Consider the following 27417-nt stretch of genomic DNA (forward strand, 5'->3'; position numbering starts at 1 on the left):
CGACAATGTCGGTCATCACAGGGTGCCAGGAGGACAGCAAAAGCTGGGTTCAGCGATGCCTGCCAGCTGGCAGGCCTCATTCCTCTCCTCTCCAGGGGCAGGTTGCAAACAAGAGGCCTTTGGTGAGAACTCGTTCCATGGGGCCCAGGGGGCCAGGCGGCCAAGCAGCTCAGTGGAGAGAGTCAGGGCTCTGTGGGTCACTGGCCACCAGACCGACGTTCCTCCAGCCTATCACTGACCCCTCCGAGCCTCAGCTTTGTCATCTGTAAAATGGGGACAAAAATGCATTGAGATGACTGGGTGTAGGATGCGATATGGGACCAGATGGATGTGCCCCGCTGCTTTCCACCAGCACCTAAGAAAGAGCTGGGTCGGCAGGACAGTGTCCTGGCCTGGGCCCGGGGGGAAGCGGGAGCAGAAACCCAAGGAAGTCCATGTTCAAGGACTCTGATTTCCAAAGGACCCTCTGCTCCTCATGCCTTTTCGTTTCCTGAGCACTTAGGAATTTCTGGAAGTAGGCTAGATGGTCCAACAAGGGCAGTCCTCACCCTGGGGATGAAGAGACCATAGCCACTCCCGCCTCCTGCCTCCCTCTCCCCCCTTCCCCCGCCCACGCCTTCCCGCCAATGGCCCTGAGAAGCAGGGCACCAGTCAGAGTCTCATAAAGCCACCATGTCTTTGATACCCGGGGCAACAGGACGACTGATCCATACAGAGGTGGGGCTGAACCGGCCCTTCTTTGTCCTGACTCAGTGACCCTGGGGGGTGCTTTAACCTTGTGAGCCGCCGGTCCCCACCCCCCACCCATGGTTGAATCAGAGAAGGGACTGGGGCTCACCAGATTGTGCTCACCCGATTGTGTGGATACTGGGTGAGCTGAGCCCACACAGTCCCAGAGCCGGCAGGAAATACTTTCCAACACCATGTTCCCACCTGACTGCTCTCCAAGCTCAGACCTCAGGGGGTTACGCTCACTCAAAACAGGACTCTCTCGTGGGCGCCTGCGGGGCTCAGTCAGTGAAGTGTCCTCCCTTCAGCTCAGGTCATGATCTCAGGGTCCTGGGGTTAGGTCCTGTGTGGGTTCCCTGCTCAGCGGGGAGTCTCCCTTTCCCTCCGCCTGCCACTCCCCTTGCTTGTGTCCTCTCTCTTGCTTACTCTCTCTATAGATCAAATAAATAAATTAAATCTTTATAAAAAATGACAACAACAGCAGGACTTTCTTGTGTAAGTGAGTCATTTTCTTTTCTTCCTAACCTGTGCTTTCTCCTGCCCCCCCCCCCGTCAGTGGCGCCATCCCCTCCTTCAAGGCTGCCTCTGCCCCGCCCTCTGCACCTGCTCACAGGCCAAGTTCACCTCCCCGGACCTTCTCTGTCTCTTCCAACATCCACTGCTTAGTCACACTGGGAGTCAAGTTCTGTTCTCTCTTCCCCTGCGAGTCCATGGTGACCTCCTAATTCCAGATTCACAAGTTCACCGTCCTACCCATCTGCACAGCTGCCACCGGTTGCTTTCCTAAAACTCAGATCAGGCAATGCCACCTTCTCCCCCAAAAGCTGCTGAGAGTTTCCACTTCCTACAGAATACGTTGATCCCAACTTCCCCAGCGGAGAGTTCCGGACCCTCTGCTGTCTGTCAAGCCTACATCGATTCATGCCCATTCACGTCTCCCCCAGGACCCTGCAGGCGGCCGCGCTGAACCAGGGCCCTTCCCCAACACACTGAGTGCTGTCTTACCTCCGAGCCTGTGCCCACGCTAGCCCCCCAACCTGCTTACTTGGCACCGTTCCCGTACCAGTCTAACTCACATGTTTGCTTCCCTGCGTGCCTAAGTGTGTTCCTCACGTCTGCTAAGACTCTGCTTCCCTGTGGCACTGGAGTACACACTCCTCGAGGGTAAAGCTTCTGTCTCACATCCACATGGCAGTCCCCTCCAGTGCCCGGTATGGGGCATGCCTCCCGTGTCTGCTAGAAGAAGGAGTGCGCACCCCAGACGTGACAAACACAGGCTACATTTTATGGTAAAATGAGATGTTGGTGGGATGGAAGCTCTGGGAGCAAGGGGCAAAAGGTGGTTCGTTCACCTGCACAGCTGCCTTCTGTACTCCAGTCCCCCCTTCCTACATCCTAAGTCCAGATGGTGACCAGATTTTACAGAAAGCCCGGATCACATGATCTGATGTGTAGTCTTGACAGAGAATAGAATATTTAAAATCAGAAGTGTCCCAGAAAATCCAGCCCATCTGGTAGGTGATTTTTTTATTAAGCTATAATTCGGGGGCTCCTGGGGGGCCTCATCGGTTAAGCATCCGACTCTTGGTTTCAGCTCAGGTCATGATCTCAGGGTCACGAGATTGAGCCCCAGGTCAGGCTCCATGCTGGGGGTGGAGCCTGGTTGGAATTCTCCCTCTGCCCCCACTCTCTCGCTGTCTAGGATAAAAAAATCTAAAAAAAAAAAAAAAAGATACAATTCACATACCAGAAAGTTCACCTTTTAAAAGTATACAATCCAGTGATTGTTGGCATGTTCACAGAATTTTCTGGCTCTCAGTAGTATCTACTTCAGAACCTGGTCACACCCGAAGAAGACCCCGTACCCCTTAGCTGTCCCCATCCCTTCCCTCCCATCCCCTGGCAACCACCCATCTACTTCCCTTCTCTTCGGAGTTGCCCATTCTGGACCTTTCCCATAAATGGCCTCTTGGGACCGGCTTCTTTCCCTTGTCACCCATGTTACAGCATGTGTCGGTACGTGATTACCTTTTATCACCAAATCACACGTCCTTGCAAGGACATACCGCATTTTGTTTACCCATTCCCCTGTTGACAACAATCTGGATGGTTTCCGTTTGTGGACGATTGTGAATCATGCAAAATCATAAGATTGTGAATCTTAACACCAGTCCCTTGAGGGACAGGGCCGCCACCCAGGAGTTGCTGGAAGAACGGGTCTCCGAAAGACAGGGGAGGGAGGGAGGAGAGGCTCGGGGCAGCTGGTCTGTTTGGACGACACTGTCTCTGCAGGGCCGACTGCCCACGCAGAAGGGAAGAAGCCCAGAGCAGTCCCGAGCAGACTCACCGCCAGAAGTGATAGAAAAGTAGAGGGATGTTCAGTCCCAGGGTGAGCCACTCCTGAGCACACAGGAACATGATGCAGAAGAGGCTGTGGATGGAATATTCCGGAAGCACCAGCTGCAGGGGGAGCAGAGACACAGGCCTGCATCAGCGGGAGGGAGAGTCACTCCTGCCTCACAGGCTGCCACCGTGCTTCGACCCTGAGGCTGCCCTGGCACCATGGCCCAGCTCTGCTCTGTTCTCCTCCTTGGGGTCCCAAAGTCATGCTTCCTACCCAGGTCCAAGGGACATAGGCTCTCAGCACCCTACTTACCAGAACGGGGCACTTGCTTCTGGGGTCACCCCTGCGTGGTCACAGAGGGCGGGAGGAGACACCCCCAGAGGGTTTCCACGGTTCTGTAACCCCCCTGCTCCTGGCTTCCCGGTCCCTACGTACCCCCCTCTACAAACTTACACTCCTACAGCAAACACATGTATTTGTTTCAGATGGAGGCAGACTGGGAAAGCATCGAGAAAGAGCATTTTGCTGGATGTGGGTGAACTGGGAGCCCACGAGAGAGATGGCAGTGATGATGGAGGAGAGAGAGAGGCCACCCCAGACCAGGAAGGGGCCGACGCTCGGGGACCAGCAGGAAGACTGAGCTCGCCAGCCCGCAGCGCCGCCACATGAGGGTAAATGGTGAAAGGACCTTCAAGTCACGAACTCCCCAGGGTGTTTAATAGAAATCAAAGTTGTAATGGAGATCACAGCGACTGTAAAGGAGAAACCTCGTACCCAGGCCAATAAATTCACCCCTAGAGGGACGTGCACCCTCTTCCCCCTAACATAGGAGCCCATATGCAACATGAATGCCTCCGCACTCCTTGAAAAACCTTTCCAGCCAGCCTTCCAGGCTCATCTCCAATGTGAGTTCACTGCCCGCTGCCGCGAGGACCCAGCATGTGGAGCGCCGAGCTGAGCGCGCACACTGGCCAGGAAGACCTCACCCATTTCATCCATGCCCCAGCTTCTTCCGTCACTCCTCCTGGTCTGATCCCCTGCCCAGGCCCTAGGTCTCACCTCCTCGTCCTGGTGGACATTTCCACCTGGATACTCCCCAACCACCCCCGTTCCTCCCACCCCTGCAACCCCACCAGCTCTGGCTCCTCCGTGGTACCCGTCCCCTCTCCGCTCTGCTTCCAAATCTTGCCATTTCTCCTTCACATGGACTTGTGGTTGTTTTCCGCTTTCCCCAGCACCACCCCTGCTGGTCTGGGTCCCAGCACCCCTTCCCGCAGCCAGGGCAAGAACTTTCTGGCAGGTTTCTGTCCTTGCACACGTGCCCACGGTCTTGGAGGGCCGTCCTCTCTCCCCCACACACACCTCTCTGCTCAGGTCCTGAATCCACAAACGTGTTTTGCATGTGATTTTACTCATGTTAGAAGTGGTTTAACTGCATTTATACGTCTTCCTGTTCGCTGGTGTAGACCTTCATTCCTGGCATTAGCTCACAAAGTTCTGTGCTGACTGCTAGCCTGAGGACTCGGGGAGCGGGGCACAGTGATGCCGCTCCTTTGTCTTCACTGTGGGACGCCAGGGTGCTCTCCCAGCCTGCACACAGGGAGATGTGACAGAGTAGAACGATGGGACCCGGGAGACAGGGGGAGAGGAAGATGGTGAAGAGCGTGCCCACCCAACCGCTGTGCACCTGCTCCCGCCCCCTCCGCACATCCCAGGCAGATGGCTGAGCTGCCGGTGTAAGCGTGCCTGGGGTCAGACATCCTGGGACCACACACGGAAGCCACAGGGACGGTCCCACGGCTGAGTGTGGCCACAGGGAGTGGCAGCCGTGAGACCCATTCTCCGGGGACTCAGACAACAAGCTTTTCAACTGTGACCACGTGGGGCTAAAAATACCAGCCCAGGATCTGCAAGTGTTAGGTAAGGTCTGGTGGTTACATAATGGCTACTGCACGGTGCTGAGCGAGGCAGCTGACCACACGGGGCCTTCCCTCCCTCATCTGTAAACAGCAGCCCTGATGGCCTACTGGCAAGGCTGCTGGGGGGACCCAGCTTCTCCCCTGCAGGAGGCTGCTCTCAGCGGCAGGGCAGTGTCGGAACGGGAGGCACGCTGTGATGAACGGGGCCATCACAGTCACCAACAATCACATGCCAGCTGACCCCAACCTCGGGTCGGTCCCTTGTCGCTCTTACCCAGGACGGATTCTGGTTCCCGGATTCTCCGCTCAGGCTCCTCTGAACCGCAACCCTACCCCTGCTTAAACTAAGCTCCCAGCTTCCCCCAGCAGGGACAGAAACCAAACCTGCCTCTCCCACCAAGAAAACCCAGCCCTGCCTGTTTTCAAGGACACCGGGCAAGGACATCTTGTGTCCATCTGCTTTGGGGCCAGTGGGTGGGAAAAGGAAGGATAATGTCCTTTCATTTGATTCCCCCAAAACAGGAGGCCTCCTGGGATGAGCAGGGAGGAGACCATTTTCTCAGGAGCTTCCAGGAGGAAGCACCCGTGTCACTAGTCCCCAGGTGGGACCCGCACCCCCAGTTCACCTCAGGGGTGGGGCCGCGGGAAGGAGGGAAAGGTTCGCGTGCCTGGGAACCTGGACTTTCGCTGACCTGGAAGGCAAAGAGAAAACCACCCCAAGTGTTGGCAGGACCCTTCTGAGACCCTTTGCTCAAGGGAGGCTGCTTTCTCTGCAGTAACTCTGGGCGAAGGGCTCCTCGAGGACAGCTGGGCAAGAGCTCAAGCGGGCTGGGGGCTGGGAGGAGGGAGCAGTGTGGCCTCCCTCCAGGGCTCTGATCCCTCGTGCTAGGGCCTGGCGCGCCGGCCTCAGCTGGCTTGAGTAGCTGGGACTCCGACAGCTAGGCATGGTTTGGGCTGACCTGAGTATTGCCCGTTTAATGGTGCTAGCCAGCTGAAGCTTTTGACCTCCTGGAATGTGCCCCGATGTCCACCCAATATTCTAAGGGGTGAGTGGATGACTGTGGTACCCAAGTGCCCAGCACAGGGTCACCTGGTCTAGAAATGTAACTTGAAAAGCCACCAGAATCAGTTGGATGTGTGCTGAGGCGTGTCCCCAAGAACCCTGGGCCTGGCTCTGAGCCCCGCACAGCCAGCAGCAAACCCTGGTGCCCGTCCTGCGTCAGGGTCAGGGCCAGAACCGCATGGCTGCTCCTGGGGACCGGGCCCAGCCTCCAGGGACTCCAGTCCACGATCATGTCCCTGTGGGCCTGTTCTGAATGCCAAGAGCTCAAGGAGAATCAGAGGGAGACAGCAAGGAAAAGACTTCCGTGCTTGGGTCCCAGCACGTGAGGACAGAAGCACTTGCCTTCCCTAGGGAGGCAGGTGGTCAGCAAGGGCACAGAGGGGGCCCCAGAGCCAAGGGTTTCCAGCCCATGGGCCTCCCACCCTCTCCTTCCCCTGCCATCCCTGAGGACATCTTATGCAAACCAGGGGAGTCTCTGCGGCCTTCCTGCCCACCCACACGGACTCACTTCTCTGCAACAGAGGCACAGGGAGAGAAGGTGGGGAACAAACCCATACTCCCGCTGCCTACTGCTCCTGGCTCCCCAGCGTGTGCACAGCCTAGTTCACAGCTCAGCCCGGAGGCCCCAGCTGACCAAGCTGCACCACCTGTCCCACGGGCTCCAGACATGCCACAGGCTGCTCAGGCTCCCGCTCACCCTGCCCCGGCCGCCACAGCCACCCGGTCCTTCCTGCCCTGACTGCTCCTAGGACCAGCTCCCAGCCCGACTGGTGGCTGTCAGCACCTCTGGCCTTACTGCCACTCCCTGTGGGTCCTGCCCACCTGTCATACCACCTGTGAGGACATCAACCCACTAGGGAAACTCCCCATTTTGATCCAGGGGAAGTGTGCATGCCCAACCCCACGAGGAAGAACGTCTGAATTCATACGGGTCTCGGCTCTTTCTGGAGGACAGGGAAGCTGGGAACAGATGGCTCAGCTCCCTGACCTCCCTCCCACACCAGCTGCTCCTCCAGCCCCTTTCCTTAAGCCTCTGGCTCCTAGCAGGGCTCCTCAAACCTCAGCGGGGGGTGTGGCTAAAACACACATGGCTGAGGCTCACCCCCAGAGGTTCAGATTTCGTAGGCCTGGGGGGGGGGGGGGGGGGGTTTCCCAACCAGATCCCAGGAACCTGCTGGGAAAAGTGCTCCTCACAGTGCTCCCAGGACCAGCACTACCAGTGTCGCCTGGGAGCTTGTGAGAAATGCAGAATTGGGGCTCCACTCCAGACAGGCGGAACCAGAACCTGCAGTTAACAGAACCCGTAGGGGATCCACGTGCACATTCAAGTTTGCGAGAGGGCCCCTGAGCACGGACTCTCAGAACAGGGTCCACCCGCCACCTGCCCCAGAATGCCTGATTTCATTAAAATGCAGATTTCTAGGTCCTACACAAGTCTACCCAGAAAGACTCTCTGGGCCAGGAATCTGCATTTTTTAGGACCGGCCCAGGTGATTCTGTTAAACATTGGAGCTGAGGTTCATAGACCAAGGGCTCGAAGAGGACACGAGGCAGAGACTTCCTTTCTGAAAACCTGGGGTCTCCTTCCTCACCCCCAACCTCTAGCGGGACCATCTACACTCTCGGACTCGAGCCCTGGGCAGGCAACCTTCACAGGTAAGAGCAGTGTGTCTGGCTCCCGGCTCCCCCAGCCTCCACTGTGGGAGAACACTCTGGAAGCAACCCCCAGGTTAGCCCTGGCATCTTCCGGGGATGGGGGACATCTCCCTCATCATCCTTTGCCACCCAAATGCCAGCCTCCCATCCCTGTCCCTGTTCCTGGCAGGCTACCCACCCCCCAAACCCGGCTCCTTTCACCAGTCTTCCTCCTGTCGGGTGGGCTTTCCAGTTTGGGGAGGGGGCTGGTCCCTTTTATGACCAAGCCTCTGGGCCCCAGCCCTACCCCGCCCATACCTCCCCAGCTGCCTCTTGTAACCGTTGTCTTCTCGCAGCTTCCAGACACACTTGAATTCCAAACACCCCTCTGCCACTTCCTCACACACGGTTACCAAGTACCTAAGAGCCCGGCGAGGGGGAGTTAAGAATAAAAGCCTTCTCTCAAATAATGCCACACTTTCAGAGGGACACATGCCTGGGAATCCAGGGAGATATTAAGTCACACTCCGCTCCCCACTCCTTCATTCCTTTTCTTTAAGCCAGGGATGGTGGGAGTGGGAACTGGGGTCAGGATACAGGGAGTGATTAGGCAAAAGCTCAAATTGTCTGAGAGGAGAGACGCTAAGGGGGCAGGGGAATGTTCTAGAAGGAGAAGGGCAGAAGGGCAAGGATTTCACAAGCCTGCCTGCTGGTGCTGGAGAGCCCACTTGCACACTCAGCAGATCCGTATTATAAGCACTGGCCAGGCATGAACGCCGAGCAGTCTGGTGAGTGGAGACCGTGTCATAGGCGCACAGGGTGCGCGTGGAGCCTGGAGCACCACCGGACGGGAGCCAGAGCACAGCGTGCAAGCAGCTCCATGCAGGGAGAGGGGAGATAAGACACACGCATTCTGGATGCACTCCTTGGTGGGAGCCCAGCTGAGGTCCCGAGGTTGCTGTTCTGGGGAAGGCAGAGTGTTGGGCAAAGGGCATCCCCATGAGGCCCTGGTGTCAGCCTTCACTGTGGCTTGAGAGAGTCACATTCTCCTTTCCGTTCTGGAATGACATGACCTACAAACCTCCCCTGGAGGTGAGACGGAGACTTCGTACCAGCTTCCTACAGCTCAAGACAGCAGGGAATGGCCGTGGAGAGCTCTCCTGACCAGGAAAGGCCACATGACAGCTAGGGGGCTTCTGTCCTACTATTGTTCTAGGCCCAGAGCAGAGAATGGGGCACACGGTGGGCGAGTCAGTCTCCAGGTCGGAGTCCCCGTCATAAGGCTCCCCTAGAATCTAGGCTCAGTGGCTAGACATGCCCACCCAAGCTGCCCTCCAAGCCCCGGCTGAAGGCAGGAGGCCCCAGCTCTCCTCCTGACTCCCAGTCCTCTCCATGGGATGCTTCTGTCCCCAAATCTCTCCTGAAACAGGCACCATAGACAGTTTCTTACTAGAGCGAGGAGGCTGGTAGCAGCCTGGGGCCTGAGCAGCACATACATTCCCAAAGGAGAGCATTTTCCAGGATAAAGACAGACGATTATCTTACTTAACAGCTCTGAAGTGTGTTAATTACCTATTACCACCAGCTGCTTGGAGACTTTATGCTCAAAACGAGCAAAGGAGGCTGAACAGGAGAACAAGTATGGGCACCTGGGGAAGGAGAGCTGTCAGTCCTATTTCCTGCATGCCCAACAGCACCCACATGGAGAGGCGGGCTCAACGTCCCAACCCGGAGCAAAGACAACTCAGGCAAAGACAAGACTGGTGAGCAGTGCCCTCCAGAGTGCCGGGCACAGGTGGTCTTAGTTCAAGCACGGTGACCCCTGATCAACACAGGTCGAACCACCCAGGTCCACTAAGACATGGATTTCTTACAACACGGGGTGGTAGAGGTATTTCCTCTTCCTGTCTTAGTGGCATTTTCTCTAGCTTGCTTGACTGCAAGAATACGGTATATAATCTGACAGATCTCACGAAGGTTGGCGCCCCTCAACGCCCCCAACGCCGTTCAAGGGTCAACAGTGAACACAAGTGTGTTTTCCAAACTCTGGCAAAGGCAGATAGTAGCAGGACTGTGCCACACTTTACCGGGAATTTGAGCAAGTTCACGTTTTGGAGAAAAGGCAAAAGAAAATGGTAACTCCGGCTTCCAGGAAGGGCTCGAGTGGCAATATCTTGGCAGAAACAGTATTTGATTCAGGAACGAGAGCTGGACTCTAGACCTGCCCATCCCACGTCAGAACCTTGGGTGAGCTGTTTGAGGTCAAGGGTGGTCAAGTTTCTTCATCGATAACATGGGGCTAAGAACAGCGCCTAGGAGAAGAGGCATCTGACCCGCACATTCCCACACATCTGCGGGTCACGTCAACTCAAGTACTTTGAGTTTTGAGATTTTGAACAATTAAAGTCTCTTGAAAATTAAACCAATGTGTCTTCCCTTTCCTCTCTAGTCCATTTCTAGTGATTGCAAATTTTTTTTAAATCCTCTCCCTACGTGCATTTCTGTCCACAGAAAAGCCATCACTGTCCATGTCACCATTAGCTACTGTGAGGTCCTAAAGCTCTCATGCCCCTCAGGAGTGACATCCTCACCACCCACCCCACCGAGTCCCGCACATGTCCGTGTGTGTGTCTCCCTGGGTCCCTCTCCATGCAGCTCCAGCAGCACAGCACCTGGTAAGCGCCAGCAAACTCACCACTTGCTCCCTGGACAAACGTGCACTGAGAGCCTCCTGAGGGGCTCAAACATCGGACAGGCACTGGAGGTACCCATTGTCGAGCACCGCTCCCTGGGCAGGTGCAAGGGACCCCGGCTGAGCAGCAGAAAGTGCACCATACTTAGTAGTAAGCAAGCCCTAACAATGGGCAGTGGGGAAACCGAGGCAGGCACGCAGCCCCACTGCACAAACAGGACACACCAGGGGCTAGTGCCAGCCTCTGCCACCTGTTGTGGGAGCGACGGCCACTGCTTGAGGGGCTGGCCTCCCAACTGCCCCCTCAGCCCAGCTCCCAGCCCACTCTTAGCAGGAGCCTCTCCGCTCCACCCTGCAATGCTTCCCTGCTGCTTCTAGAATAGGACCCACTCCTTACGATGATCTCCATGGCCTTATATGACCTGGTCCCCCTGTCCTCCTGAACCCTACCCCACATCGCTCCCTTGCCCACTCACTCAAGCCAGACTCATCCCCTTGCTGATGCTCACACCCAGCCTGCCTGTTGCTACCTTAGGGCCTTAGCACGCACCATCACCCCTGACCTCCTCTTGACGGGCTCCTCCTCATCCTGGATTGCACGCACAGTCACCTCCTCAAAGGAGCCCACCCTCTGGGCCCAGAGTTGTTCTGTTCAATTCTCTTTAAGTGCTTCACAGAACCTACCATCACTGTCTGAACATGTCAATTGCGCATCTGGTTACTTGTCTACTGCTAGATACTCACGACTCCCTCCCTGGCACCTGGACCTGCAGCTGGCACACAGTGCCACTTTGTGCTGAGTGAACAGTGTGTGTGCAAACACCACGATCACCACCCTGAACTGATTGCTCAGCGCAAAACCTGCACAGCTGTCTTGGAGACACACGGCGCTGACTCTACGGTTGCTCAGCAAGCCTCGGGGCCGGCAGTCTGCCTCCCACACCCACAGATGGGAGTCCCAGCCCCAGTCGGTCCTTTACAGCACCTGCGGTGGGTCCCTAAGGGGTTGAGTAAAGCAGAAGGGGTGCAGACTCGATCACAGCTCAGCAATTCGAGCTCGGAGCGTCCAGGGCGGCAGGCGAGGCCTAGCAGGAGGCCCGGCCATGAGACCGGAAGAGGTGAGCAGAGACTTCCATGACTACTAATCCCACTTCTGTGGCTCCTACTCATTCACTCAACAGTCACTGTACTTGGGGCCCATGTGCCCGGTGGTGGTGGTACAGAAAGGGAAAGAGCCGTCACCCCATCTGTAGGAAGCTCCCATCCTGGTGTGGAAAACATGTGCTGGGAGAGGGAAGAATGTGACACCAGGAGCTGCAGGTCGGTGGCCTGGGGTCTGGGAGGGCTGCCCTGGCAGACAAGGGTCATCTTTGGGCCTCCCTCCTTCTCTGGAAGGTCCAGGCAAGAGACAGTGGCTGTCAGGACAGGATAGGCAGAGGGGACAGAGCCACCCAGAGGGGCTGGAAAGACAGGAATTCCCACCTGGTCACTGAGAGCCTGCGGGAGGGAGAGGACAAACTGTCACTCCGAGGTCCTGCACGGCGGTTGTGGGCTCACACACGGGAGGAGCACTGGAAGGGGAAGCGTTCTGGGGGGCCGTGAGCCCAGCATTGGCCTGTGTCCTAAGAGTCTGGGACAGCTGGGCACATGGGTCGATCCTCACAATAGGGACCTGGAGGCTGAGGAAACGTGGCAGAGGAAATTCGGATGAGCTGCCGGAAGGCACTGAGCAGAGCAGGTGGGAAACAGAGCCCAGCACTGGGCCCGGGGCCCCCCAGTGTGCAGGGCGAGGGGAGAGGGAAGAGCCCGTGAGTGTAAGGAAGGGCGGCGGAGGCCGGCATCGGGACAGGCAAATTCCCACGTCGGAGGAGAAAGGACACTGACCTCACTGGGGAGGAAACGCCTGCTGGCCTTGGTCACCCACATTCCCGCTGCGTCCCTGCCGCTCAGACACAGGTGTCTGCAAAGGGCAGGCCTGGAAAAGTGCCAGGGCCTAGGGTCTCCTTCCCCAGGTTTGCTTTCGCAAAGGCACGTGAGCGACCGACCGGTCCTGCCCCTCACCTCGGATCAGTGACCCGGTGAAGATCAGTTAGTGTTAACCCCTCGGTCAGGGCACAGCCCGGACACGGTGTGGCAGCTGGAAAAATCTATGAAGTTTGGCAACAGGCTAAAGTGTTCCGGAGTTTTCAAGGTGGTTTCCAAAGCAACCTCTATTTTAAAAACACCCAGCTGATCATCAGAAAGCCAGAAGCGAAACAAAGAAATAATAAGGTACACATTGGCAATCCTTATAAAGATGAGCATGTTCTCAAAACGGGAAATAATTCTGTGAGAAGTATTTTGACCCCAGAAGCAAACAGGCTTCGAGGTGATGCCCCAGAGGCCGGATGACCGTCTGCATTTTGCACAGAATATTAAAACTGAAAGGTCCCCTGGGGTCACCCTGTCATTGGTGTCTTCTCTCAACTCCTGGGCACAACACACATTCCCTCCAGCCCTCACACCTCACCACTTGTGCAGAGACTGTCACAATTCCACAAGCCAAGTCCTGCCAGGGGCCCAAGGCCAGATGACTGCGGGTGCCATCCTGCCTTCAGGAAGAGGACGATCCAGCAGACAGAGACACAAACACAACCAAGGCAGCGGGAGATCCTGTCATGACTGTGGGGTTTCCACCACTACTGCACAGCAGAATCCTTGGGTAGAACTTTGCTAAAATGCAGATTGCCAGGCCCCGCTTCAGAATTTCCAGAGGGATCTGTAGTTCAAATGCTGTGCTCACTGCTCTGATAAAGCAACCAGGTTTGGAAGCAGCTGGTAAAGGTGAGGGGGGAAGAGCTGACCCAGGCAACAGGACAGGGACAGGTGTCAGGGGGTGGCTGTGCGTCTGGGAAGGTCACGGCTCTCCCACAGAGGGAACACCACCTGTCTGGCCCGAGGCCCAGGGCCAAGCAGGACAAGCCCCTGGGACAGGCCCTGGGGAGGGCCATGAAGGTGGGCAACGTCTCCAGGACAGGAGTGACACACACACCAGCGTCGGCAGAAACAACCCAGTAGGGTTCAGATGGCCAGAGCAGCACAAGCAGGCATCCGGTTTCAGAGAAATCAGTGAGCAAAACTGGGTCCTTAAAGTAAAGGAGTAAAGCTCTACGCTGGAGGGGTGCTGGTGGCGGGGAGGGGGGCGCACAGTTGGCTAAGCATCCAACTCTTGGTTTTGGCTCAGGTCATGATCTTGGAGTCCTGGGATTGAGCCCCACGTCGGGCTCCATGCTCAGTGGGGAGTCTGCTTCAGATTCTCTCTCCCTCTCTTTCACGGTCTGTCTCTCAAATAAATAAATAATGTAAAACAAAAACAAAAACAAACCCTAAGTTGGTTGCAGTAGGAATGAAAGGCAAGAGACAAAGAAGCAGTATTTAACATTTTTAGATGCGGCTTTATTTCAGAATGGATTGTAGGTGGCTCACCAGCATGCTAATTAATCATGATATGTTGGTCTCTGTCCGGCTATATTTAGCAATACCTAGGATCGTGTGTGATTTATTTGTGTTTTTAAACACTTTCCCTCTAGCTTTGTTCCATTTCCTCCTTTGAAGAAAACGCAGTGTTGTAACGACTCAGTGGCAGAGCATCCCCTGTGTCCTAGAACTGCACACGCATCACGGGGCCCGCAGGGCCCGAGAAGATGCAGCCTGTGAGGGGCGTCGAACACGCGGACTGGGCTTCACTCTGCAGAACGACTACGATGTACGCCGTGGGACGGAGAAGGCAGAGGGTATTTCTTGTTTAGTGGGTTAGAGAAAGCTTCGTGGAAGAGACATCAGAGGTGGAACTAAAAGATAATATTTAGCCATCGGAGAACACTCCAGGAGGTAAAATAGTGTAAGAAAAGACACAAAGAAAGGAAACCACTGGGATTCCTGGGTGGCTCAGTCCGTGAAGGGTCTGCCTTCAGCTCACGGGTTCCCTTCTCAGCGGGGAGTCTGCTTCTCCCTCTCCCTCTGCCGCTTTCCCTGCTCATGCTCTCTAATAAATAAATAAAACTTTTTTAAAAATAGAAAGGAAATCACAGGGCAGTCTCACACATCTCTGTTCACAGGATTTGGCACAATCCCTGGCACGCAGTGGGGTCTCAATATTTGCTGGGTGAACAGAAAAGTGTTTGAAAGGAAGTAGACTTCCATAAGGTGAGGAGAAATCACAGATAGCCTGAGAAACATGCTATGTCTTGGTCATTTGTGTTCCAACATTGGGACCCAGAGCAGGCTCTGGGACAAGGCAGGAGTACCTGACCAAGTTTGGCCAGATCATTAGCACAGGCTGAATCTGGAAGGAGGGCTGGAAAACAGACCAAAGGCCGGGGGTGGGGGTGGGGGATCCCAGCTAGTAAGCTACTGCAAGAGTCCAGGCAAAAGAAGACAGTCTGAGCTCTTAAGGAAGGGACTTGGTGGAGGAGGGTTGCCATTCATGAAGCACATGGGAAATAGAACCCACAGAGGACAAGTGTGGTATTATATCTGAGTGACACGGAAGACAGTGTCTCCAGTAACCAACACGGGTCAAGCCGGCATGTTTATGGCTGAGTGAAGGGTGAACTCAGAACCCTTCAACCTCTCTGCCTTCCTGCTTTACCCTATACAATGGGAGTTCCCACCAGCAATTTCCACACCTTGGGGAAGCACTAGGGAGGAAGCCCGTGGCCTGGCTTCTCTTGCTCCTGTCCCCAAATGCCACACATTCTCTGTCCATGCCTGCAAGCATGTGGCAGGCGCCTGAGGTCAGGACCTAGAGCTGCCTCCGCCCCAGCACAAGCCTGGAGCCTGCCCCTGTAGGGCACTTTCTGTGTGTGTCTGTCTCTCTCATACATGGACCATGGCCGTCCGTGCAGCTGGCAGCATGACACCGTATTTTAATCCTCATCTAGCATTTTGTGTCTGTTCTTGACTGGGACAAACCCACAGAGGTGGAGAAGTGTGGTTCTTCAGCACTTCTAACCCCAATGCAAGACGTAGAACTAGGTACAGGAGCTCAGCAGATGGTCAAGAATGCTAGCCCAGAATTCCAGAGGGAGAGAGCGGGAAAAGGTACAGTCTGGGGGCCGCTGCAAGCTGACTGAGGACAGAAGCCCCAGCCCTGGGGGAGGTGAGCCCCGAGGAGGCAGAACCTTACGCTCAGAGGCACAAGGTGCACAGTGACTGGGGAGGAGAGGGTGCAGGGGGTCTGAGGAACGTGCCTCCCATCAGAAGGGTCATCTGTCGTTCAACCCCAGCAGAGGGCTACCTTAAAAAAAACGGTTCTAGTATTGATGGATCTTGTGACCTTTTCCCAAAAGCAAGCTGAAAAACCTGGATTTTTGTGTGAATATTTCAGATGCTTAAAATATTAAGTGGGTTGAAGAAGACAAATGTGCAGTCCATATAGGATCCACAGGTTGCTGACTGCAACACTAGTACAGAACAGGAAGAAAACGGGGCCAAGGACAGAACCCAAATGGACACCGGTGTCTTTGGCGTGGGGCTGGGGGCGTTAAGGCGGACAGAGGTGCATGCGCGCGGGACAGAGGTGCATGCACGCGGGACAGAGGCGCACGCGCGCGGGACAGAGGGAGCCTGGGGTGCTCTTTTGCTAGGCGGCCAGAAAGGAGGACATGACCAGCAGCGTCATGCTATGGAGAGGCGGGGGGTGAGAATGAATGCATCAGGCTATTGGAGTTCGTCGTCAAGACGTCACTGGTGACCTTCAAGATATCAGTTTCTGTGGAATGAAAAGAGCACCTGTCACCTGCAAGTGATTCTCAGATGAGTAGGAGGAAGTGCAGGCCGGGCTGTTTGTGGCTCCTTCCGGAATCTGGCAACATATGAACAAAGAACCACGGGGGCAGGTAGCACAAAGGGTTACCAAGGCGAATGACATTTTAGGACAAGGAAGACAAGATGTGTTTGAAGAAAGAGCCAGAAGATACTCAGGAAAGAGACAGCTAGTCCAGACACACTCTGGAATGAGCTGGAAGGAGACAGAACGGAGGGAGCCCACGGAAGGGGCGGCCAGCCAGTGTGGCAGCGAGGACCCCTGAGAGAGGACTAGAGACAGGGAGCCCAACGCCAGCACCCCACTTACCCACAAGCACACAGGGTCACTGCTAGGAAACCACAGGAGAGCTGGGACACTTAGGGGAGCACAGAGAGTCAGGGCACACGATGGGGCGGCACAGGCCATGGGGCTGCCGGAGGCCAGCACCAGCTGTAAGCAGGAAGGCACGGCCTGGCCAACACATAAATGTTTTACATGGGACACAGGACACAAAGTTCCCTAACGCCAGCCTCCCAGCCCCACCCCGGCTTTTCACACACCATGGGGACCCTGAAAAACCACCCCCACTCAGGATTCTCCGGAAAGATCGTTGTCCTGAAACAAAGTACAAAGACTATCCTAGACTAAAAGAGATGCTGGGAAACATGACAACCAAATGGAATGTGGGATACTTGACAGGATCCTGAATTTTTGGAAAAAAAAAAAAAAGCTATAATAAAGTCCTTTATGGGGAGGAGTGGAAACAACCATGAACTATAATCAGATGTCATCATCGGTGTCCGTGGGCGCGGCCAGGGGTTGCAGTTATGCTGTGGAATGCATTTGGGGGGAAGAGCTGTAAGGTGTGCAACCAAATGGTCCAGGCAAACGCACCCGTGCTCTGCACATGGGGCATGGAAGGGCAGACGAAGCCCACGTGGTCTTGGTGAAGTCTGTGGGCACGCGTCACACGGCTCTTTCCACATGCCCTTACACCTGACAACCTCCTCCGGGAGAAGTTGAAAGTCCCCATCCAAACCTCAGCACCGCCCTGGAGACTCAGAGGGCGGGAACCAGCCTCAGAGTTCATGAAACCGCCAACAGGGGACTCCTGCATGCAGGCGGGGGCTGACCTCTGAAACCCTACCCCTCCTGGCTGGGAGTGTCAGGAGATTCTGGGAGCGAATGACTGGGTACCCGTGCACCCTTTGCAGCCCTGCGCTGGGGGCAGGGACCTGGGGCAGCGGGGGGAGGGGGGGCAGTTGGGCGGGCAATGTGGATCAGGCACCAGCCCCGCTGAGCCCCAGCGGCCAGGCCACCAACGCAGCCGAAATGCATCACTGAACCTGAATGATGAAGCCTGTTTATCAAAGGGTTTCACACTGGGCTGCACGTTACGGTCACCCCGGTGAAGCGTTAAAACTCCTGATGCCCAGGATTTATTCCGAACCAATTAAGTCAGAATCTCTGGGACAGACAAGAGTTCCTAAAATTCCCCCAGCGATTCAAGTGTGCAGCCAAGTCTGAAAACTGGCGTCCTAAAGAGCACTCTGTGGGCGTTAGGTGTCACGGCTGATAATTATGTGGGCCAGGCGAGGACGACGCCCGGCTCCCGATTCCCTGGTTCCTCGGGGGTCTTCCCAAGGCTGGCAGCCTCGTTCGGGGATCCCTAAACCAGCTCTTGAGCTAAGAATCGAGGTTCTGACGCCATTTGTATCTTGAAAGATAGAAGCTCATCTTTTTCTCATGAAGCATAAACATCCCTAATATTTTTACACATGTGAACTCCCCCATGGTTCCGCAGGACCCCGTCAGCTCTCCCGCCAGCCACAGCGGGGTCTACATGCAGCACACCGCACTGTTGAGGTGGAATGAGGCAAGGACCTTCATATCTCCTCCGCCCCAACACACGTGAGCATGCGCACACACACGCACAGGTGCACATGCGTGCACACCTGCCGCACTCAAAATATCTGAGTCCCTGCGGGTCTGCTGGCTTCCTACATCAGCCCCTGATGGGTTCCAAATGCTCTAACTTGGGGCGCACGATGGATGGCCATCAACAGCAGGGTACCCATCGTGCCCTGGAAGAGACCAGGGTCTAGTGCACTGGCCCCTGTATGTGGCGGGTACACCTGCCGGGGGTGTGCCTTCCCTGGAGTGTGGGCTGTGCCTCCCACCGCAGCCACGTGCATGACATCAGCGCATGCCGCAGGGACGTGGGGTGGGTGCCGGGCAGGAGAACAGACGGTCTGTGTGCTGCAGGACGTGAGTGACATCCCCTGTGCAGGAGGAGGACACCCCTGGAACTCCCACATGTTTCTGGTTGTGAAATAGGGGTGTGCGCACACCCTCTTCTCCCCCGGAAAGAGCTCTGAACCGGCCTGGGAGAGGTTCTCTGGAGGTCAGTGCAAGTCCTGCAGTGTCCTGAAGACGCTGGAAGCCAGCAGGGGACTTTGTGCAAAGCCTAGAGGCAGCTCCGACCAGCAGTGTGCTTCTGCAGGACCAGGACAGGGAGTAAGCTGCGGCTGGCCAAAGGAAACTTCCTGGAGCTTCCAGCAGAGTCCCCACAGCCTGTGCATGAGAGGAGCTGAGGTGAGGGAAGGGAGGGGGGGAAGGGAGCGTGGGATCTAGTGTCTGCAGGGTCTCCCAGAAGCACTCCGCCTTGGCACCCATCAGAATCATGGCGGGGGAGGGGGCTTTTGAAAACACCACTACCCATGTTCCCTGGACCAGTTAAGTGAAACTTTGTGCAGGCTGGTCTCCGTACCCAGATTTTAGAAGCTCCCCGGGAGATTCGAATGTGCTGATGGGACTGGGAAAGTCTGATCACCCAGAAGACCTGCAGACAGAAAGTCAGCCTGTGGGCTCCCCGGGAGCATCTGGCCGCAGAGACCTCGACACAGGGCAACAGTCACCCCCGCACACAGCTGGAGGTGCGGCACATGGCTTCCACCTTTTGGGAAAGTAATCCGGCAATTTTTTTTAAGTACAGATTCATATACTCTTCAGCCTGACAATTTTACTCCTGGGATGTAAAGTCACAAAGGTGTTCACTGTGGGGTGTTTACTGGCAGGGCCCAAATAAACAAGGCTAAAAACAGAATGTCCATGAATCCGTGGACTGGACAGACGGTCTGTGGGATGGCATATGAGGACAGGTTCTTAGGCAAATCCATTTTGATTTTGAAGAGAGTTAGCTCTGTAGTAGTGACCTACAGGAGAGTCCCTAATGTCACCATATGTGGGCAGGGGGACAAGTGCAAGAGACCAGTTTTTCCATTATTGGGAAAAAGAAATAAGTCAGCTCAGAGAGAGACCGTGTGTGTGTGTGGACACACACGTGCACCTGTCGTGTTCAAACGTGCAAGGAAATGTGAGCACAGGGATGGAGGCTTCAGCTGGTGCCATCAGTTAAGTTAGAGTTTTAGGGAGGGAGAAGATTGGGGTTTGTTAGTATTTCCTTTGTATTAACTTAGCATCAGCCCCATTTCTAGTAAAAATGAGGACAGGGGCACCTGGATGGCTCAGTGGGTTAAGCCTCTGCCTTCGGCTCAGGTCATGATCTCAGGGTCCTGGGATCGAGTCCCGCATCGGGCTCTCTGCTCAGCAGGGAGCCTGCTTCCTCCTCTCTCTGTCTCTGCCTGCCTCTCTGCCTACTTGTGATCTCTCTCTGTCAAATAAATAAATAAAATCTTTAAAAAAAAATAAGGACAGACTACTTTCACAATTAAAAGGAACCACAATTCAAAGGAAAACCCAAGAGTGAGCTCTGGGCTAAGCCTGCCCAGAGTGGAGTCTGGGCTTAGGGTCCCAGCCATGTGTCCTCATGATCCCGTCGGTGAGGGGGGACCCGGGGACACAGCGTCAAGCACTTCTCACAGCAGCTGGCAGATTTTCTACCACCCACGATAACTTAATAAACATCATCGTCATGGAGAAAACATTCCTTCAGCCTCTAGGGAACAGGCTTCCATGTCTAGGGAGGCACGACCCCCCCAGCAGAGAGACAGGACCCAGGCCCCTCTCCTCGTCCTGTGCTGCCCAGAGCCGTGCGTGTCATGACCTTCCCAAGCGGCCTGCACAGTGCCATGGGGTGGGCCATGCTCCTTATGATTTCTGCCAGCCCCAGGATGGGTCGCACTGTCCAGCTACCAAGTGACAATTTCTGGACAGAGAAGTGCCAGCGATCCCCTTGGAAAGCATGTCCTATAAACAAAAATAGTTATCATAATTACATCAACAAGCAGCCCTTCGTGTGAGAGCACACATCACGAACCTGGGTTTGGCACTGCCCCGGGCCCACTGGGGAGACAGGCACTGAGCTGATTAGAACGACAGGGAACCTGGGACTCGTCCCGTGGGCATCTGACTCACTGTCTGGGCTTGGGTGGCTGGCTCTGGGCACTGCTCCCAGGCAAGGAGCTCACCGTCCCTTTCATTTGGCCCTTCTCCCCTTGAGAATGAGGGGGGCCATCTTCACAGGCTTTGCTCAGCTCAACTTTGCTTTTCATTCTAATGAACATGCAATAAATCCCATGGAAACAAGCAATGTCTTGTTCTTGCTTTCACTGGATTACACCTGTTACTCACTGAGGAGAAATTCAAGGAAAGGCCAACGCTCTCTCCTCACCACAGGGATGTCATCTTCATAAAAACCCTTCTCTGATGCATGGACCCTTCCCCCAAAATCTGCACATTGAAGTCCTAGCCCCCAGTACCTCAGAACGTGACTGCATTGGGAGAGAGGGTATTTAAGGTGGTCATTAAGGTAAATGAGGTCATTAGGCTGGGTTCTGATCCAATATGACCTGCGTCTTTGTCAGGGGACACATGAGGACACACAGACACATAGAGGGACGACCATGTGAGGACACAGGGAGGTGGCTGTCGGCAAGCCGAGGGTCAGCCTCTGAAGGAACCGGCCCGCCTACACTTGATCTTGGACTCCCAGCCCCCACGACTGGGAAGAAATTAATTTCTGGCGTCTAAACTGCCCAGATGTGCCAGGCCTCACGACTAACACAGGTAGAGGGCACCGCACCTTCTGATGACTCTCGTCAGCCATCCTGTCCCCAAGAGTCTCTCGAAATTGCGAAGATGCCTTTGGTCTGAAGCTCTCAGCCTGCACTTGACTTGGAGGCCAGGGACCCGCTGAGAGGGGCAGGCGCGCGGGACCCATGGGCACAGGGACAAATGTTGGGTGCCCTGGGATGGCGTCCTGGCGCCTCTGAGGGCCACAAAGACAGGGGACTGTCCTGTGAAGCATGGACATGGAAACATGAGGACTTCCGGAAGGATGGGAGCCTGGGAGTCAAGTCGGGTGACTCCACACCCACCACCATGGGTGGGGGCCACGGAGGAACTACCAAGCGGTCCTGGTGGCCTGCTGCTCGCAGGGAGAGCGCCGAGAGGGGAGCCAGGCGCCCAGACCACTGCGCCCACCGTGCTGCCTACTGGGGACAACCAGCATGTGCCTCTGACTTTCCCCTTCCTGCCCTCACTGCCTTCCTCTTCAAGTCCTGACGCTTGGCTCACGAGATGCTTTATGAATTAACAGGAAACAACCAGACATCGGTGTAGTTGGTGTCCCCAGCATGGAGAAAGCATCTGATAGCATGGTGGCCGGGTGAACGTCCAGCTCACCCAGGGAGGGAGACAACGGCCCTCGAACTGTCAGCGGCCCGTCCTGTTGGCATAATCTGAGGGCAGGAGCCCGGCTAAGCGGCTCCTTTCTTTGCTTCCCACCAGGACACCAGCGGTCCTGACACCACTTGATGTGGATGCCTGGAGCACACTTGCCATGGTGAGGTCCCCGAGCAAAGACCACAGTAGCAGAGCTGTTCTTGCTGTGGGCTCCCCGCCCACCTCCCTGCTCTCTGATCGGTGACCATTGTCGTCCACGATCCCATCATCGCTTGCACCATTTGGCAGACACAGAAAGGGAGCGGGATGGTTCTTGTGTCCCCCTGTGATGATGGCATTCTGTGTTTGTAGAGCCCGTCCAGGCAGCCAGTGCATTTCCCTGTCTACCGCCGGCTTATCTGTATGAAACAAAGCTCCACGTGTTTTGTAATTGTCTGTGGACACGGCTTAGGGATCAGAGCCAGTGAAACTCCGTGCTGGAGGAGGGCCAAGGCCCCGAATTGCTTAAAGAATCACAAATCCCACATAAGTGGTGAATGCAGCCAGCACGGCAGCGCGGGTAACCCGGGGGGCGGGGGCAGACACGTCGGGAGCATGGGACTCGGTTCCGCACCTGCTGGGAGCCCCCAGCAAGGCTCATCTGAGTCCTGGGGGTCTCTGTGTCAATGCAGGTCAGGGCTGGGATCTCACTGTACAGACGGGCAGAGCCCAGGCGTGCCACAGGGAACAAGGGACTATGAGATTTGGGGAATATTGGCACATTCCGGGACCTAGAAACATGACCCAGAAATGCTTCTTGCTTTTTCAGCAACTGGGCAAAGGGCAAGAAAGGCTGTCTGGGAGGGTAAAAGCCTTTGGGTGTTGCGGGGCAGGCTGTGGGGGACGGTTGTTGAAAACAGGAGGTTTTACTCCTCATCACATTGTGGGAAAGGGGGCTTCTGGAAGTAAAGCTGCACTGAGAAAAACAGGCTGTGTGCAGACTCTGTGTGGAGCCCTCCCCGCAGGGTGACCCTCTCCTCGGAAGCAGGCAGCAGGCGAGCCCTCCTCAGGTCCCGTGGCCCCCGCCCCCGCCGCCCTCGGCACATTCCTGCCCTTACTCTGCCACATTTAGGGAACCGCGGCGCTCTCACTCACACCCTGAGGGGCGTGCCCCCCGCCCGCTTCGCCAGAGCTGGGCTTATCTTCCAACTCCGAGATCAGCAGCCTCGCCCCAGGGGCTCCCCAAATCCCGATGCTCAGGCCATGTCCCACACCCACGGGACGGACTCTCTGGGGGTGGGGACCCAGGGGGTGCCGATGGGCAGGCAGGTTGAGAACTGGCGCTCAGACCCCATCTGCTACCGTGCTCACGCACCGGGCATCGAGGGACGCTCCACAAACAAAGCGCGTCACACCTGCCACCGGCCTCTCTGGTCCCGTCCCCGCCTTAATTCCATGCTCAGCAGACAGAATTCCGCTATAAGCCATTATGTGGCCGCCAGGCTCCAGTGCCCTGGTCCATTTAGCTAATTAACGTAAAGCAGACACCGCGCTTGACAATGTGGTAGGGACACAAATTAGGAGGGCATGATCCCATCCTTCAAAAATACAATTATGTAAGACGTGTGTACACACAACTATAACGTAAGGTCCCACGTGGTTGGGGCTTCGGGAAACTCTGAGGCAGGAAGTCAGGAAAAAAGCAAGACCCCTTTTAGCTGGACTGAGCGTATCTCCACAGTTCTCTCTCTCTCAGTCTCTCTCTCTCTCTCTCTCTCTCTCACACACACACACACACACACACACACACATCCATCCCCCTCAGCACATGACACCAGGCCATGGGTACAGCAGCTGCTAAATGATTTCCAGTCAAATGAATGAATCCAGTCAGCTTAGTGCCCGCTGGAACCTGCCAAGCCAACGTCCAGGAGGCCTTGGCCCCCCTCTCCAGCCCCACGATGCACAGGCTTCTCCAGGTTAGCACCAGCAGCCCAACCTCCAGGACCCCGTCTCTCCCCACCCCACCCCCACCTCTGCCTGGCAGGGCCCCTCCCCCCACCTCATGCAGTGCATAACCGCGGCCATGAGCTCTGCACTGGTGGTCTGCTTGACTGATTCAAGTCGAGATCTCTCCTTTTCCCTGGAACAAAATCCCTGCTCTTTGGCTGATCCCCCCCAAAATAAGACCAGCTGTGTCTACTTGCCTAAGATCTGGCCAATGAGTTAAGTGGAAGATCTGGCCCTTTCCCCTCTCCTCCCTGCCCCCAGGGCTTGAAGGGACACCGTGGTGTGACACCCCTGCAGACTGCATGGACAGGCAGTGGGAGTTTGGGTCCCCAGACGAACCCTTGGGACAGAGTCTCCTCCTACCACACCCCGTTCTGGACGGGGTGAGCGTCCCCGGCAGTGAGCGCCCTGTGTCCTTCACTGCCAGTGGCTCCCACACTCATTACGCACTCCTGCCTCCCACAACCGCAGCACTGGGAATTCCTTTTTACACTCAGGAGAGGAGAGTGGGGTTACGAAAAGCATCCAGTGAATGGGCGACTTCTCACGGCAAAACCACGGGCTCCATAACTCCACCTAGAGCCTGACTGTGAGACAGGCCTTGCCAACAGCCACAGGGAGGGCTTCGGCTTCCTTTTCTGGTCCACACAACTGTGGAGACCAGAAGGGAAACCAGGTGCTTGTCACTCTTGGTCGGTGGCCTGCAGAGATGGGTCCCTTGTGTGCGGTAAGAAACTAGGGAAGGCATAGAAAGTTACCAGCTCCCACAGACAGGAGCAGCAAGGGAGAAAGGGCGTGGGCGTGGGCTCTGGAGCCAGACCCAGGACCTGGGTGACCTTACCACCTGCTGGTGACCATCACACTACCTACTTCACAGGAGATGCCACTCGTGGCCGTCCCAGGGTCCCTGCACAAACCCGCTGAGCCTGCACTTCCCGGGATGGGGTATACGTATGTGACTGTGAGTGTGCGTGGTGTGTGCAGGTTTATATGACTTTGACTGTGCATGTGTGTCACTTGTGAGCATAGTGCCTGTGTGTGTATTAGCCTAGTCAGCTGCCCACACCCTCTGCACAACATGGCTTTGTTGGATGCATACATCTACATGTACATAAACAGAGAGATTTGCAGGGACTTGTTTGTGTAATGGCTGGGGAAGTCCCAGTTCTGCAGGGTGGGCCCACAGGCCAGAGATCCAGGGAGGCCCCATGTTGCAGTTGAAGTCTGCGGAATTCCCTCTTGCTTGGAGAGGTCAGTTTTTTTTCTTTGAGGCCTTCAACTGATTACACGAGGCTCACGCTCATTGAGGAGACCGATCTATTTTATTCAAAGTTCACCAATCTAAATATTAATCTCATCTGCAAACACCCTCACAGATACATCTAGAATAATGTCTGACCACATGTCTGTGGGCATTCAGGAATCCATACTTTCAACAACCTCCCCATGGTGATGTGAAGCCCTGCCAAGTTTGGGGAACACTCTCATTGAGGCACCTCAAGGTCACTGCCGGTTTCCGGGTTCTCCCTCCACCTCCACAAGGGTCGCTGGCCTTCCTCAGTGGAGTGGAACCAGTCTTCCTCACGTGGGGCCTCGAAGACATCCCCTCCACGCAGGGCCAAGGACACAGTGAGCCGGGACTGCTCCTCAGGCCCAGGGCTGCCTGCCGATGGCCACCCTCCCTGGCTTGAAGCTCATCTCTCCTTCCCCTCTTCTGCAGCAGACACAGTTCTCCAGACCCTGGGAACTGCTTGAGAATCCCCAGGACATCTGCCAACCACTCAAATCACCAGAAACATCTCACTAAGTCCCTCCAGCGTGGCTGCCCACAGACGCCCATATGCGGCATTATCCAATAACAGAGCAGAATACTCCCAGGCAGCACGTCCAACGGTCCCGCAGATCTGTCTCCTGCTTCAACCCTGTGCCTCTGCAACCAGCTAACGCCTTATTTTGAGTTTCTTGCGACCCATCAGCCATGAGCTCCCAGATGCGTCAGAGTCATCCCATGGACACGGACGCCACTGTCGACCTCCTGGTCCACCCGTGGGCCTCTCACTCCCACACCCACCTCTCTCCAGGCTTCTATTTGCACCAGAAGGACGTGGCGCTGGAGGGTGTGGGCCACTTCTCCCGCGAACTGGCTGAGGAGAAGAGTGAGGAGAAGTGGACACTGAGCGTCCCTGAAAGAAGAACCAGTGTAGCCATGGGGTCAGACCCTGGACACTGCGGAAGCCGCCTGGGTTCTAGAGAAGAGCCTGCATGGGACCCTTGTGGGGTCAACGTGCCTGGGTTCTGCTTACACGGACCCCCATCTCTGTGACTTCCCAGATGAGCAGATGAGCTCATCCAGAAGCCGGGCAGCCCCCAGGCTAGACTGGGCAAGCATCTCTTTGAAAGGCTTACCCTCAGGCACAATGAGGTGCCTCTGGAGTCCCATAGCCCTTGGGGCCCCCCAGTGGACCCCCATGTTGAGCTTGTGCCTGAGCCTCTCCCTGTAGCCATGAGGCAGTTTTTTAACCCACCCCCGGGGCCCTCACCCAAGCCCTAGACCACATGGAAACAGTAAAGCTTTCTGTAGCAGAAAAGAAAAGAAAAAAAAAAAACCCTCCCAAGACCTCCTATGGCATAACTTCTGGAAGTGGTTTCTAGCAGAGCACCTTAGAAGACCTCCACCGGGGACAAGGGGTGCACCTGGGGGGCTCAGTCGGTTAAGTGTCTGCCTTCAGCTCAGGTCATGATCCCAGGGTCCTGGTATCAAGCTCCACGTCGAGCTCCCTACTCAGCGGGAATCCACTTCTCCTCTGACACTCGCCCTGCTTATGCTCTCTCTCTCTTTCAAATAAATTTTTAAAATCTTAAAAAAAAAATCTTTATGGGGGATTTTGACGCATAAGGTGGTCAGGAACCACCATTCCCACTAATAATAGACACAATAAAGCAGTGCATTGTTTACCGCTTCCTGACACAATGCTCGCACACGATTTTGCACAAGACAGATCGCAAAACTTTCCTGCCAGTGGTAAGTGTCCTCCGTGGGCAGTAAGTGGAAGTCCTGGGTGTAGCATGCACCCTGGAGAACAGCAAAGCCGTGCTGCAGTGTTGGGAGGGTGCTGGGCGGCTAACTAGGTTCACTCACTAGCTCAGGAACATGTTCACAGCCCTAGCCTAGAAACATGCAGGATCCAAGTCCATGTCATGGATCTACTGCCGATTTCTGCATATGGCTGGCTTCCAGGGCTGCTTGCAAACAGAACCATGGAGAAGTCCTTTAAGACCCATGGCACAGATGAGGTCACCTCTTTGGGGGAAGTGAGCTAAGACCTCTGTACAGTTGTCATGACAAGAAGAACAGGCAGAGATGCGAGTCCCCTGCAGACGGTCAGACTGCCCGTGTCTCCTGCATCTACATGAACAGACCACTCACTTTGCACCAGAGAAAGGGAAAGGCTAGTTTTGAAATAACCAAGAATCTTTTCCACAACTTTTGACAGGAATTGCAGACTATAAACATGGCAGCCTCATTCCCAGGCCTAACAGATGTCAAGTGGGTGAGGGATTATAGCCTGGGGGGAAAGACAGAACTCATGCGGAGGAAATTCTATTCACAGC

At 55.6% G+C, this 27417-nt stretch overlaps 1 protein-coding gene across 1 annotated transcript in view; it reads right to left on the reverse strand.

Moving 5' to 3' along the window:
* The window catches only part of CNIH3 (cornichon family AMPA receptor auxiliary protein 3), a 92557-nt gene that overhangs the window by 6303 nt on the left and 58837 nt on the right, over positions 1-27417 (reverse strand). Inside the window, exon 4 of the mRNA XM_047705761.1 lies at positions 3077-3189. Coding sequence (XP_047561717.1) covers positions 3077-3189 — 113 coding nt within the window. The remainder of the gene's footprint in view (positions 1-3076; positions 3190-27417) is intronic.

Source organism: Lutra lutra, chromosome 15, assembly GCF_902655055.1.
Source record: "Lutra lutra chromosome 15, mLutLut1.2, whole genome shotgun sequence".
Classification (NCBI taxonomy): Eukaryota; Metazoa; Chordata; class Mammalia; order Carnivora; family Mustelidae; genus Lutra; species Lutra lutra.